The 13,300-nt window shown below is 45.5% G+C and overlaps 1 protein-coding gene across 1 annotated transcript in view; it reads left to right on the top strand.

Annotated features, from left to right (window-relative positions):
• The window catches only part of ANTXR2 (ANTXR cell adhesion molecule 2), a 145,581-nt gene that overhangs the window by 72,479 nt on the left and 59,802 nt on the right, over window positions 1-13,300 (top strand). Inside the window, exons 13-15 of the mRNA XM_035111642.3 lie at window positions 4,684-4,728; window positions 8,831-8,926; window positions 12,035-12,202. Of these exons, the coding sequence (XP_034967533.1) occupies window positions 4,684-4,728; window positions 8,831-8,926; window positions 12,035-12,202 (309 nt within the window). The remainder of the gene's footprint in view (window positions 1-4,683; window positions 4,729-8,830; window positions 8,927-12,034; window positions 12,203-13,300) is intronic.

Below are 13,300 nucleotides of genomic sequence, written 5' to 3' on the forward strand. Positions count from 1 at the left end.
GGAGAGATCACGCTGTGCCTGCCCGCCCGCCGCGCAGCAGCGCCGCGCCCACCTGCCCACCGCGCTGGGAAACGGGGCGGGAGGGCGCCGGAGAGATCACGCTGTGCCTGCCCGCCCGCCCGCCGCGCAGCAGCGCCGCGCCCACCTGCCCACCGCGCTGGGAAACGGGGCGGGAGGGCGCCAGAGAGATCACGCTGTGCCTGCCCGCCCGCCCGCCGCGCAGCAGCGCCGCGCCCACCCGCCCATCGTGCTGGGAAACGGGGCGGAAGGGTGCCGGAGAGATCCGGCGCACCATGGCGACAGGGGCGCTTAAGACGGCGCTGATAATGAGACAATACATGATTGTGTGTACAGGCCTTTAAACCTCCCCCTTAAATAAATTCACACAAGACTCATAATTTTGGTTTGGTTTTTGGCAGAATTTAGGCCACAACCTTATTGATTACAGCAAGAGAGTGGTTACATAGGCTCTGGTTCGACTAGCTCCCTGCCATGCAGGTAGCGCTGGCCCAAGGTTTCAGCATAGGTCAGCCAAGGGTCAACACCCGGACATAGCATGTCCACCACCCAGATGTCCCCCTGGACTCAAGCACGGGCACAACCCCTCACAGGGTTGACCAAACCATCGAGTCCCTGGATTCCTTTAACGGAATACCCTTCGTATAGGGATGGCGAGAGCGTTCCCCCATCCCTATCACCTGAACCAGAGCCTACCCACAACCTTACAAGTTGTGACAATTTGCTACGCAGCAGGTGAAACCCAAATGGCACCAGCCAATCAGCCAAGTGGGGGAAATTCCTGCCATGCCCCTGTCCCAACGACAGACGACACACGATGGCATAGCAAGGTCAAGCGCATAAGCCCTAAAAGTAGGGAGCGGTGGGTGGGTGGGTGTTCCGATGCACTGACCAAAAGAGGAAGCTCTGGGTCACGTGCATGGGCATATATAGGTCCCTTGATCCGTTTAGCTCACGTCCCATTGGCCTGATTGAACCCAGCATCAAAGGACCTACCAACAGGGTGTTGTGGCTGTCCACTCCTTCCCACCCACAACACAAGGGTTTGGTTGCCGGGTCTCACCGCAACACATGCCCTCTTTAAGGGAGGACATGATTTGTCCAAATGTGACCGCAGTCTGCAAGCCACACCTTCCCAACTGCAATATGTGGATTGCAGGATTGTTGCAAAGGACGGGTGAGGCAGTTTGCCTGGAGCCCTTTGGACACTAAAAAGGTGCCATATAAAAGTATTAACGGGTTTTCGTTTTCGTTTGGGTAAGGATGTAGGAAGTTGCTTTCATAGCAGATCAGACCATACTGGCTGGTTGTGACTCTCGTGGTTTGCAAACTGGGCAGAGATACTAGGGATTGAACCTGGGACTTATTGTATGCAAAGCAAGTGCTGTACTACCGAGCGACCTTAAGCATCTTTCATTCCTCCTGTATTCTCCCCCCCCCCCATATCTATGTCCCAAGATGAGCCTTGATGGCCAGTGAGAATGAGAATAAGGCTCGCACAGTATTCTATTTCAGCAACTGAAACTGATTTGCTTAAGGCACCTCTTTATTTATCCGATGTGCACAGCCTTGCCGGTTAGCCCAGTTGGTTAGAGCGTGGTGCTGAAAATGCCGAGGTCACGGGTTTGATCCCCGTACGGTTGCATCTTCCTGCATTGCAGGGGGTTGGACTAGATGACCCACGGAGGTCCCTTCCTAGGATTCTGTCTTGGAAATAAAAAATACTGTAGGGCTAAAGCAACAACAACAACAACAAAAGGACATTGAAGGGGAAATATGCTGCCCCTCCTCTTCCCATTCAGCTTCCTTTTTGGCAGCCGCCAGTTGGCATCTAGCATGTCAGATGAATTGGGCATGCTGTTTAATTTTTGGCAGGAGCCAGTTGAAAGCCTCCCCCCCCCACCCCACTTGATCTACAGTCCGTGCACACAACCAGGGTGTTGGTTTTTCATTTTTTTTACTTCTTTTCCCCCACTCCCTTCTTCTTTTTTTTTAAAAAGGAGTTTACTGTTGACAGTTCTTTCACTCTTCTCTGAATGTTAGAACATATGACTGCATCAAGCTGGCTCTGGCGCTGACATTTCTTAATGCCCACCTCGTACGAACATTTGAAAAGTGTTAATGAGCAGATCAAAGGGACTGTTGCCTGAAGCAACTCGTTTTTAAATAAAAAAATAAAATACATTTATATATATTTTTAATTAAAAAGAGAGAGAGAGAGAAAGGAAGGAAGAAGGAATCAGCTGCCCTCCAAAATAGTCCCTTAATTTTTTTTGCGGTTTTTCTTTTTCTTTTCGTGGCTAAATAAAATACGAAGCAGGCCGTTCCTGACAACGGTGATAATATAACCAAACTCAAATAAAATTGGAGGAGACTCAAAAGTCTGCATATGGTAAATAAACTGGAGATTGAGTCTCCTGGGCCCTTGGGATGGTATTTAAGAAATCTGAATTAAACAGAAATGCTGGCCGCCATGCAATATTATGTCTTTTAACATCTGCAAGTTCTCAGGCTGCAGAAGTTGCCTCCCCCATGATAAGGATGCTCATCTTTATTTTGAAAGGAAAGATCAATCAAATTAATTTGTGGGCAGGATGCTTGCATTTGGACATGTGACTGTGTGCAAGATGCACAGGTTATCTGAGTCCATTTGGTGCAGTTCTGCTGACACAGCTTAGAACACGCTGCCTGCAGAAGAGATTGCGAAAGAACCCCATCCCAAGCACACTATGCTTTTTAAAAGAAAAAAAATGAGTACCATTTTTATTCATGCACTTATTAACAAATTTACAGAACTGATACACTTCCTTCCTTCCACTATTGGCCTCCAAGGCAGGGGAGTAGGAAGGGAGGGGCGAAAGGGGCACTCCGCCCTGGGCAGTGCGATCCTGAGGGCGCCATGGCGGCTGCCCGCCCCGCCCCCAGAACACCCCCCGCCTGCCCCCGGAACACTATACTTGGGACACTATACTTCTGTTGATGCAGCCTAGAATAGCATTAGCTTTTTTTGCTGCTGCATCACCCTGTTGACTCATGTTACTCTAGTGACCTGCTAAGATCCCGAGGTCCTTATCACATGTACTACTGGCAAGCCAGGTGTCTCTCCCCCCCCCATCTTACATTTGTGCAGTTGGTTTTTCCAACCTAAGTGCAGACCCTTACCTTTGTCCCTATTGAAATTCTTTTCGTTAGTTTGGTCTCCAATCTGTTAAGGTCATTCTGAATCCCGATTCTGCCTTCTGCGGCATTAGCAACCCCTCCCGGTTTGGTATCATCTGCAAAATGGATGAGCATCGCCTCGATTCCTTCATCCAAGTTGTTTACGAAGACATTAAACAACAGCGGGCCCAGGACAGAATCCTGCGGCACCCCACTTGCCACTCTCCCCCCCCCCCCCCAGGATAACAAGGAACCATGAATGAGTACTCTTTGGGTTTGGACAGTCAAACTGGCTACAAATCCACCTAACACTTATTATTTTACCAGCTTCTTCACAAGAATGTAATACCATTACATGTCTTTAGGCGCTAGGCAAAAACCTTCCTCTTTACCCAGGCCTTCGGCCATTAAATTATCGGCTGTTAAAGGTGGTTGGGGGGGTAATAGTTACGGTTATTATTATTATTATTATTATGCTATCTATTACTGTGCTTTGTTTTATGTCTTTATTATTATGCTCTGTAAAAATACATTTTATTTTTTTATTTTTTGTCTTCACACTCGCCATTTGTGCTGACTGCTTTTTATTTTTTTTAAATAATTTTATTAATACTATCAACAAAATATAGCAATACATCAGGCTAAAAAAGAAAAGAAAAATCAAAATCTTGCAGATATAAACACAAAACTAAGAACGAAAGAAAATAGAAAAAAAGATAAAAGAAAAGAAACAAAGGTAAAAGACAAAGAAAAAAAGTAACAAGACAGACACATTTCATACACAATATTCTTTGTTACATAACCACAATTGATACATTGAAGACTTCCGCCGACTTCACACTTCATTTCAATCTCATTATATCTTTCTGTGTTTCTTTATTAGATCAATCCTAACTTTATTTATTTATAGCCCATATATGTTATTATTCCTTCCCCTTTCTATTCACGAGGTCATTCTAAACTCAGCCAGATATTTGCCTTTGAACCTTGTTTTTTAAAATTCTCATTCAAACAGTCCCATTCAAACAAAAATATGTTTGAAAAATACATTTTAATGTTGTACACTGCCCTGAGGTCTTTTCATAAAGGGCAGTTGGTGTGTGTATGTATCTGTATCTATCTATAGCTATATCTATACACATATTATACAGTCAAACCTCTGTTCTCGAACTGCACCATTTTCAAATGTTTCAGCTCCCGAACGCCAAAAACCCAGAAGTAAACGCTACGGTTTTCAAACACTTTTTGGAACTCAAACCATCTGATGCAGTTTCCGTTTTGAGTTTCCCTATTGAATTGAGGCTTCCACTTTCAGTTTTCAAACGTTTCGGAAGTCGAACCGCCTTCCGGAATGGATTACCTTTGAAAACCAAGGTTCCACTGTGTGTGTATAAAAATCTCCGTAGCAGAGAATTTGAAGCCAGGCTATCCTGTTACTATGCAAGTCTCAATGATCTTTCCTTTTGCCTTTCATCCTCTATTCCACTCTCCCCCTCCCCAAATCAGGTCATTAAGGATCCTCCTCCCCCTCCACCACCAGCTCCAGTAGAGGTAAGTTGTAAAACCGCTTCAGAGGTTGGTTATTACTGCAGGCGCATCTCTCTCTCTCTTGGAGCCAGTGACTCAGAAATGTAGATAAGCAAGGCTGGAGATGCTTGCCCACCCCTTGTCACTATGTGGTACCTTTTTCTGCTCTCTTCCAGAACCAGCTGGTTATTTAGATAGGAAATGAGGTGAGGGGTGGGGCACAGAAATGTGGAACATGATGGCATCATGAGTTGGGTAGGTGGTCCTCCGCGTTACGAAAGGAAGGCAGATAAATTCAGGGATGCCATTTCCAATTAAAGCTCCGTTTCGAGTCCAATGTATATTGGATCTTAAGAGGGTATCATTTATTGTACAGTGGTACCTCGGGTTACAAACACCTCAGGTTACAGACTCGGCTAACCCGGAAGTAGTACATTGGGTTAAGAACTTTGCTTCAGGATGAGAACAGAAATTGTGCGGCGGCGGCAGCGGGAGGCCCCATTAGCTAAAGTGGTACCTCAGGTTAAGAACGGTTTCAGGTTAAGAACGGACCTCCGGAACGTATTAAGTTCATAACCAGATGTACCACTGTATTGGGCTATTACCTTCATGAAGGAGAATCCTGTGATGAGGGCTTCGAACTAGACAGAATGCTGCTTTTTTCATTTATTTCATTTCTTAAATTTATATAAAACGACAAGTTCTAAATAAGCAACGAATTGTAAATGATAACGGAAGGCGGTTTACGACGTGTAACACAAATGTCACTACATAACGTAATATCTGTATAGCATCAAAATCAAAACAATGATAGAAATGTCGTTGTTGTTTAGTCGTTTAGTCGTGTCCGACTCTTCGTGACCCCATGGACCAGAGCACGCCAGGCACTCCTGTCTTGCACTCCTGTCTTGCACTGCCTCCTGCAGTTTGGTCAGACTCATGTTGGTAGCTTCGAGAACTGTAGAAATGTAGTTATGTAATAAAATATGGTTCCTCTTCATGCCATGAAAAATAAGGTTGGGGGAATCAGAAGCAGGGTATCTAAAATACAGAAACAGTGCACAGGTACACAATATTCTCTCAAAGGTAGCTCTTAATCCTGGCCACTCACAGAAAATGACAGGCCCTCCCAGCTCACATCCTTTCCTCTCCCCTTCCAGTCCTTCACTTTGAGTGATCTTCAGTTCCCTGAATCTCACTCAGGGCCCTTCCACTTTCTGTAATACAATTTCATGTGGTTTCAGCCCTTGGTTCCCAATGGTGTCCCAGAATTGGAGGCACCAGGGGGGTAATTCCCTCTGCTATCTGTCCCTTCAAGGTGTCTCCCACTAGCACATGACCTGGCAGACTGCTTTTCTGCAGCATACCCATTTTTCTCTTCCCCATGCTGAACCCCCCCCCCAGAAAAAAGCATTTTGCCTGAATAAGCTTGATTCTACATTTTTTGCAGTGTGACTGTGGTTATGGGGACCCCTGATGTTATTTGGGGTATTTTAGAAACATGTTTAATCATATTAACACCCCCCCTTAAGTCCTGGTAGTCAAACGAGTAGCAATAAACAAAGCAAATATTGGTAGTCGAGTGTAGTGCAACATTTCTGTATATGTGGCATATTCCATTAGACAGATTGTTTCCCCAGAAGTACATAGGTAAAGGGCCTGTGTTGCTCAAACGGGAATTGGGGTGTAATAGACACTTCAAAATGCATTGCGCTGCAAATTGATTTTCCTTGCACATAACCAGAATCTCAGCTTTATGCGTTCTGCGGATGAAGGAGGGAGGGGGGGGGAAATTGCTTTCTGATTCAGAGAAGATCTTATTCACGCTTTCCCTGCTCCCCCAGAAGCAGAGCTTTAAACATGGGAGCACCTTCTGATCGTATCAAATATCTAAGACATATATACACACACTTAAGTGTTCTCTTCAATAAAAGCTTATTCCCAACTTGCACCGTGTACTCATCCACCCAGTCAGTGTATTTTAAGATACCCTAAAACAGAAAGGATAGTACATACTTCTGGGGCAATCCTAACCAAGTCTACTTGGAACTAAGTCCTGTTGAATTCAGTAGGACTTACAAGCAGGGTTACGGCTGCAACCTTCAATTCGTTTAAGGCAGGGGTGGCCAACTCCCAAGAGACTGCTCACGAAGTTAAAAACTGGCAGTGACCTACCTCCTTTTTAGGGGTTCAGGTCAAAGTTGTTGAACTTTTTTTAGGGAGGGGGAAAGCCACATTTTTAGGGGTGCAGGGCAAAAATGATGAGCTTCTTTTAGGGGAGCCAAACTTGTTGAGCTTCTTTGGGGGGAGCCAGTGATCTACCACAGACGTCCAGTGATCTACCGGTAGATCACAATCTACCTGTTGGACGTGCCTGGTTTAAGGCAATAGCATTTATTTATTTTTTAAAATCTATATACCGCTTGCAAAACAAACCAAACCTTCAAAAGCGGTTTACAAAGAGAATAAAACAATAAGTTAAAAACAACTATTAAGAACATTTTAAAAAATGAAATAAACTAAAAACAGATTAAAGCATACATACATTAACATCCTGCAGGTCTGGGTAGACTTATCTAACAAAAAATGTTTTTCGAAATTGCTGTAAAGAGTATGGTGAAGGTGCCTGCCTGATGTCAATAGGCAGGGAGTTCCAAAGTGCAGGTGCTGCAACCCTAAAAGATAGATTTTTTTACAACAACAACAACAAATATTATTTGTTATTTATACCCTGCCCATCTGGCTGTGTTTCCCAGCCACTCTGGGCAGATCCCAATCAAGTGTTAAAAACAATACAGCATTAAATATTAAAAAACTCCCCTAAACAGGGCTGCCTTCAGATGTCTTTTAAAAATAGGATAGCTGCTTATTTCCTTGACATCTGCTGGGAGGGCGTTCCACAGGGCGGGCGCCACTACCGAGAAGGCCCTCTGCCTGCTTCCCTGTAACCTCACTTCTCGCAGTGAGGGAACTGCCAGAAGGCCCTTGACGCTGGATCTCAGTGTCCGGGCTGAACCACAGGGGTGGAGACGCTCCTTCAGGTATACAGGACCGAGGCCAATACCAAATGTGAAACAGGTATTATGTGTCACTTGTAACAGTACCAGTCATGCAGATCAAAGTGGGAGATCTTGGGGGTAAGGCCATCTCTCAAATAAATTAGTCCCAAATTCCCATTGGCTTTGTGTCATGCTGCGTGGAGGAAAAAACTTTAAACACGTAGCAGAGTTCCCCGAAAATAGACCAGAGGCAATTGTATTTCATCCAGCAGAGCTTGACTGCTACTGAAGGCAAATGAGCACAATGGTTACAAATCCAATACATTCAGGATTGGCACAGTCCATAAGAAATCCAGTTGCAGCAGACTTAACTTAAACTTAACAAGAACTTATAATAAGACTAAACCTTAACACTATAGCATACGGAACCACACTAGAACAAAGAAATAGAGAAAGTGAGTAAAACCCAGGCTCCTCTTGGCTTGACTATTATAGTCAGCACGACCTTGACAGAAAGATAACAGAACCAGTTTAAACCAGCTGTTCTCAGCTTCCCAGAAGGAATAACCCAAACATCAGAAGCCTCCTGCCTGTTTCTTTTACATAGAAAGACACTTTCCAGAACACTCTAGGAAAGAGCTCTACTACACATCAGATCAATACCTTCCATAGCTGCCAAGTTATCCCTTTTTTAAAGGGATTTTCCCTTATGCTGAATAGGCTTCCTCGTGAGAAAAGGGAAAACTTGGCAGCTATGATACCTTCTGAGCTAAGAAATGCAAACTGACACTTTACATACCCCTGATTCCCTCTCCCCTTGGGACATAGTTTAGGGTTCAGGCATAATACTAAACTGTGGTTAATTGAAATTTGAAAGTTTTGAGCTCATCCTAGCAAGCATGCTGGGTGAAGGAAGGGGGAGAGTACACAAGGCGTGGTCTGATGGAGAAAGGCTGAATTTGGTCAACCCAAAGCGGACAGTCCCCCATCCCCTATTTCCATTAGATCCCTTTCTTCAGAAAAGGCCAATAGCAAGTTGGTTGGAAAAGACCTCTAACCTAAGAGCAATTTGTTTCCCTTTTAAACAAACACCTCCCCTTAAAAATCTGTTTTGGGTTTTTCCCCAGGAAGAAGAAGAAGACCCCTTGCCTAACAAGAAATGGCCAACCGTGGATGCTTCGTACTATGGCGGGCGAGGAGTTGGAGGAATTAAAAGAATGGAGGTTTGTTTTGTCAAGCTTTGAGCCGCTGCCGCTCGAGATGCAGAGCTGTGAGGCACTAGTGGTATCTCTCGGCTTTACCTCTATGCTGGCAACTGTGCGCCGTGTCACATGTTAACTATGATAAGCCAGGAAAATGGAAGTGCTGCTCTGCTCCTGTAGTTCTCCAACAAAGGGGGAAATGTGTACGAGAGAGGGGCTTGAGGAGGAGAGGAGGAGAGAGGGGCTAGAGGAGGAGAGGAGGGCTAGAGGCCTCTTACTGGAGCCACTCAGAGTAGACCAGTGATGGGCAACTTTTTGAGCTTGGTGTGTCAAAATTCGCCAAAAAACCGAGCATAACTCGGGTGGTGTGTCTCTTTGAGAAAACCCCCCCCATAATTTCGTGATATTTATAGTTTAAATAACAAAAATGTATAATTGTAATATATAACTGTATTTAATAAACCAAAAACTAATTATTTAACCAAACCAAACCAAAAACCCCTTCTTTAACACAAACTGCCCAGAGTTGTTGAGTTTTTTGGGGGGAGCTGCTGACCAAAGTTTTTGAGGGTTTTTTGGGGTGTGTGTGTGCAAAAGTTGCTTTGCTTTGGGGGGGGGGGTGCCCCAAAGCTGCTGCGCTTTTTTGGGGGGAAAGAGAACAGAAATAAATGACGAATAATACCTTCGCTGGAACTAACACGCAGCACCGACATCGTCTGGCAAAGCGCCAAAAAACCCAGCACAGAACGGGTTAAAAAATGAACGCTGTTACACCCAATCATCGTCTGCCAAAGTGCCAGAAAAAACAGCATGGAAAGGGTTAAAAAACCAATCTCTGGCTACCAGCAACAGCAACAACAAAAAAAGGATCTAGTTTTAACAGCAGAGACAAGCTGTAGCGTGAGGAGGAGTGGGAGAACAAAGGGGGGGGGAGACAACAACAACAGCGTGAATGGGTCGATGGGGCCATCACTGGAGTAGACAAAACTGAACTAAATGGATGCAGTATGACGGAGACTCCTGTGTTCCTGTGCAACTGACCCTCCTTGCTGCTCTTCTTTGTGGCCTCCTACTTGGGTCCTGGATAGGGCAGGGATAGAGACCCTGTGCTCCCCACCAGGGGTTGCTGGGTCACAGCTCTCCTCACCATTGGCCATGGTGACTGGGGCTGATAGGAGGTGGAGTCCTACAACATAATGCAGGTGTCTGGAGCCAGCCAGCAGTAAATCACACGGAGTAAGTGGACGCTTTATTAGAAAAACAGGATCTGCCAGGGGTGCCAGGCCTAATGTGCACAGCAACTCTTTTTCAATAGCCCCACTATTGCTGCCACTCTGTTCCAGTCTCACCCATGTAAGGTGCAGGGATGCCAGGGGTCAGGAGGGTGGCTCTGCCCCACCCAATTGGATGCTACTGGAGGGCGCTAGATTGGCAAAGGCTGGACCAGATGGATCTTGCGTTGGTTCCAGCAAGGCTCTTCTTGCAGCTCAAGGAAATCTTACGTGTTCTTTTTTGAGGTCTGTAGATCATGGTTGCTTTGACCTCACTCGCGCGATCTGCTATGTGATTTGATGTCAAGTTGGATTTTTAAAGTTAAAATGGGCTTCTTTTTAATATTCTTGATTTTAAAAAAGCATCCCTCAGCTGACTCATTTTTAATTTTAGCCAGATTGACTTACTTCCCCTGATGTCAGACTTCTTGGAATTTCCCCCTTTAAATTTATTCGTAGGGCAGTTTTAGGCATCTCCCCACGGATTAGGGAACAACTGATTCCATGGGTTTCATTTCTTCAGGGCTTTGAAAGAGAGAGAGAGAGAGAGAGAGAGAGAGAGAGAGAGAGAGAGAGAGAGAGAGAGAGAGGCTTGTCTCAACAACTGAATGCAGAAAAGAAGAAAAGAAGAAGTCTTCTCAAGACATGTCAAAATCCTTTTGGAGAAAATTACAGTGTGGCATCAGTATTCTCATGTGCGGACCATGTGTATCAGAAGCTCTGATTCTTCCACAGCTGGTGCAGTGTAGTGGTTAAAAGCATGACCTGCAAATCCTATGAACTCACAGAAGGAGGTGGTCTGGCTTAGGCAAGGCACAGTCTCTTAGCCCCAGGCCCAAATCTATTTTATGTGGATGACCATGTTGGCTGGTGGTCCAGTGCTGCAGCATCTGGAATGCAACGGGATTCACTTCTGAGTAGAAATACTTGGGGTTGCTCTGTAACTTAGAGCTTAGTAGAGAACTATACTTGAATCAGTACATTTGTTTTTGGAACCGTAAGGTTCCAGTTTGCATGTGGCTTAATGAGCAAACATGCAGGGTCCTGGACTGAAGATTGCCGTAGTTCTCCTTCCTTGGTTGTGCTGCCGCTGCTCCACCATCAAGGGTGAAGCCATAGTTTGGCTTAAGGTTATTGTCAGGGGTTCTTGCGACTACTCTAGAGTAACGACGCTCCGCATGCTTGTCTTTAAACAGTTTTTATTAGTGCAGTCTATTTACAGTGAGACAGGTGTGTAAAAACATGTCTGCTCATTCTGATGCAGAATCCGGCACTGCCCCCCCCCCACGTGATCTTCTCCAACATAGGAGTCTCGGGACAGTGAATCTCCTCCCTTTCTTTCTCCTGCGTAATTCCGGAACCGGAGGAAAGGGTCTACGCTCCATGCTTTCCTTTCCCCCATTCTCTCCCTCTCTTTCCTCCATCCTGTGTAGCTGGGGCTCTCCCATGCTGCTGGAGCCCTGGCTCTCTCTCTCCACTTCCTGACTGGCCTCCTCAGAGCCCTCGCTTCCATCACTGCTTGGGGAGGAGCTACTTCTGATGCAAGGGGGAGGTTCTCTGTACTTTCTTCCCCTTACAGTTATGTTTGAACCCAGGTGTGTGTAACCAAGGTTTGTTCTTGCTTTACCACTTGGGAGAGACAAACCACGAGCCCAGGTTTGGATGCAATGCGCATGGCTTAGCCCTGGCAGTGCTGCAGGACCAGGGGAGGAGTGCTTTGCCCATGATCATTGGTCTGGGAGTCCACCTGCGTGCTTGTTTGCAGTAAGCCAAGGTTTGGCTTAGCGCTACATGCAAACTGGGCCACCTTGACTGCTGGCTTGAGCCCCACTTTGAGAATGGGTCTTGCTTTCTGCAGGTTCGCTGGGGTGATAAAGGGTCGACCGAAGAAGGCGCCCGACTAGAGAAAGCCAAAAACGCCGTGGTGACAATCCCTGAGGAATCGGACGAGCCGTTTCAGCCTAGACCTCCGAGACCCAAGCCTACCTCACTGCCTGCTCAGGAAAAGTGGTACACGCCTATTAAGGTACACACTGGATCTTTTGTCATTGAAAGCAGTGTTTGCTTCGCAGTTGTATAAGGGGGCAAATCAGGGCTGAACAGTTGGGAAGCCTGGGGAAACCAAGCCCCCATTGATACTAATTTAAGACCACTGGGGGAAACAGCATTGGCAATGGGTTGCTGGGAGGGCAGTGGAAGTCCCAGCCTGTGATGGCACTGCAGTGTGTGCACAAAGGGACATCTGGAGGAATTAGGAGCTGTGATTCTTGAACCAGGCCTCCTTCAGATTAGCCCTGCTCATACTCCAGCCAAGGTATAGGGCATGGAGCCAACTAGATATCTCATGACCCATTGGATGAAAAGAGAAGGTGCAAGTTGCACCCACCCATCCCAAGGCTGGCTGGAGGGGAGAGTATTATTACTGTATTATTATTATTATTATTATTATTATTATTATTATTATTATTATTATTCCCAGAGGTCTCAGGGCGGTTCACATAAAAAGATCACAGTATATAAAATAAAAATAAAAGCAATAACCCAATAATACCCCCCCCCAAAAGACCCACATTTTAAAAGGGTATGTGGGGTGTTGATCAGGTCAACCAAAGGCCTGGTTTAAAAGAAACATTTTTGCCTGGCGCCTAAAGGTATATTATTATTATTATTATTATTATTATTATTATTATTATTATTATTATTAATTTCATTTCTATGCCACTTAATATTTTAAAGAAAGAATCTCAAAGCGATTCAAAACACATTAAACCATGACAGATGGCCACCCAACCTCTCTTTAAACCCCCGCCCCCAATGAAAGTGAGTCTACAACCTCCCAAGGGAGACAGTTCCACTTGCTCATTCTAGTTGCAGCAGCCCGGGATCCATAAATTTCCTCAAGGCTCCAAAGTGTGCTGCCTCTTGTAAAGAGCCATATGAGGATTGGACACATTAATGGAGAGGAAAGGCTATCAATGGCTATGCTCTGCTTCCATAATCAGATGCAACAATGCTTGTGAATACTGGTTGCTGGAAACCACAGGAGGGGAGAGTTACCTTATGCTTGAATCCTGCTTGCGGGTTTTCCCATGTGAGGATAGGGTGGTAGACTAGATGGGCTATG

Source organism: Zootoca vivipara, chromosome Z1 (genome assembly GCF_965207765.1).
Source record: "Zootoca vivipara chromosome Z1, rZooViv2.hap1.1, whole genome shotgun sequence".
Lineage (NCBI taxonomy): Eukaryota > Metazoa > Chordata > Lepidosauria > Squamata > Lacertidae > Zootoca > Zootoca vivipara.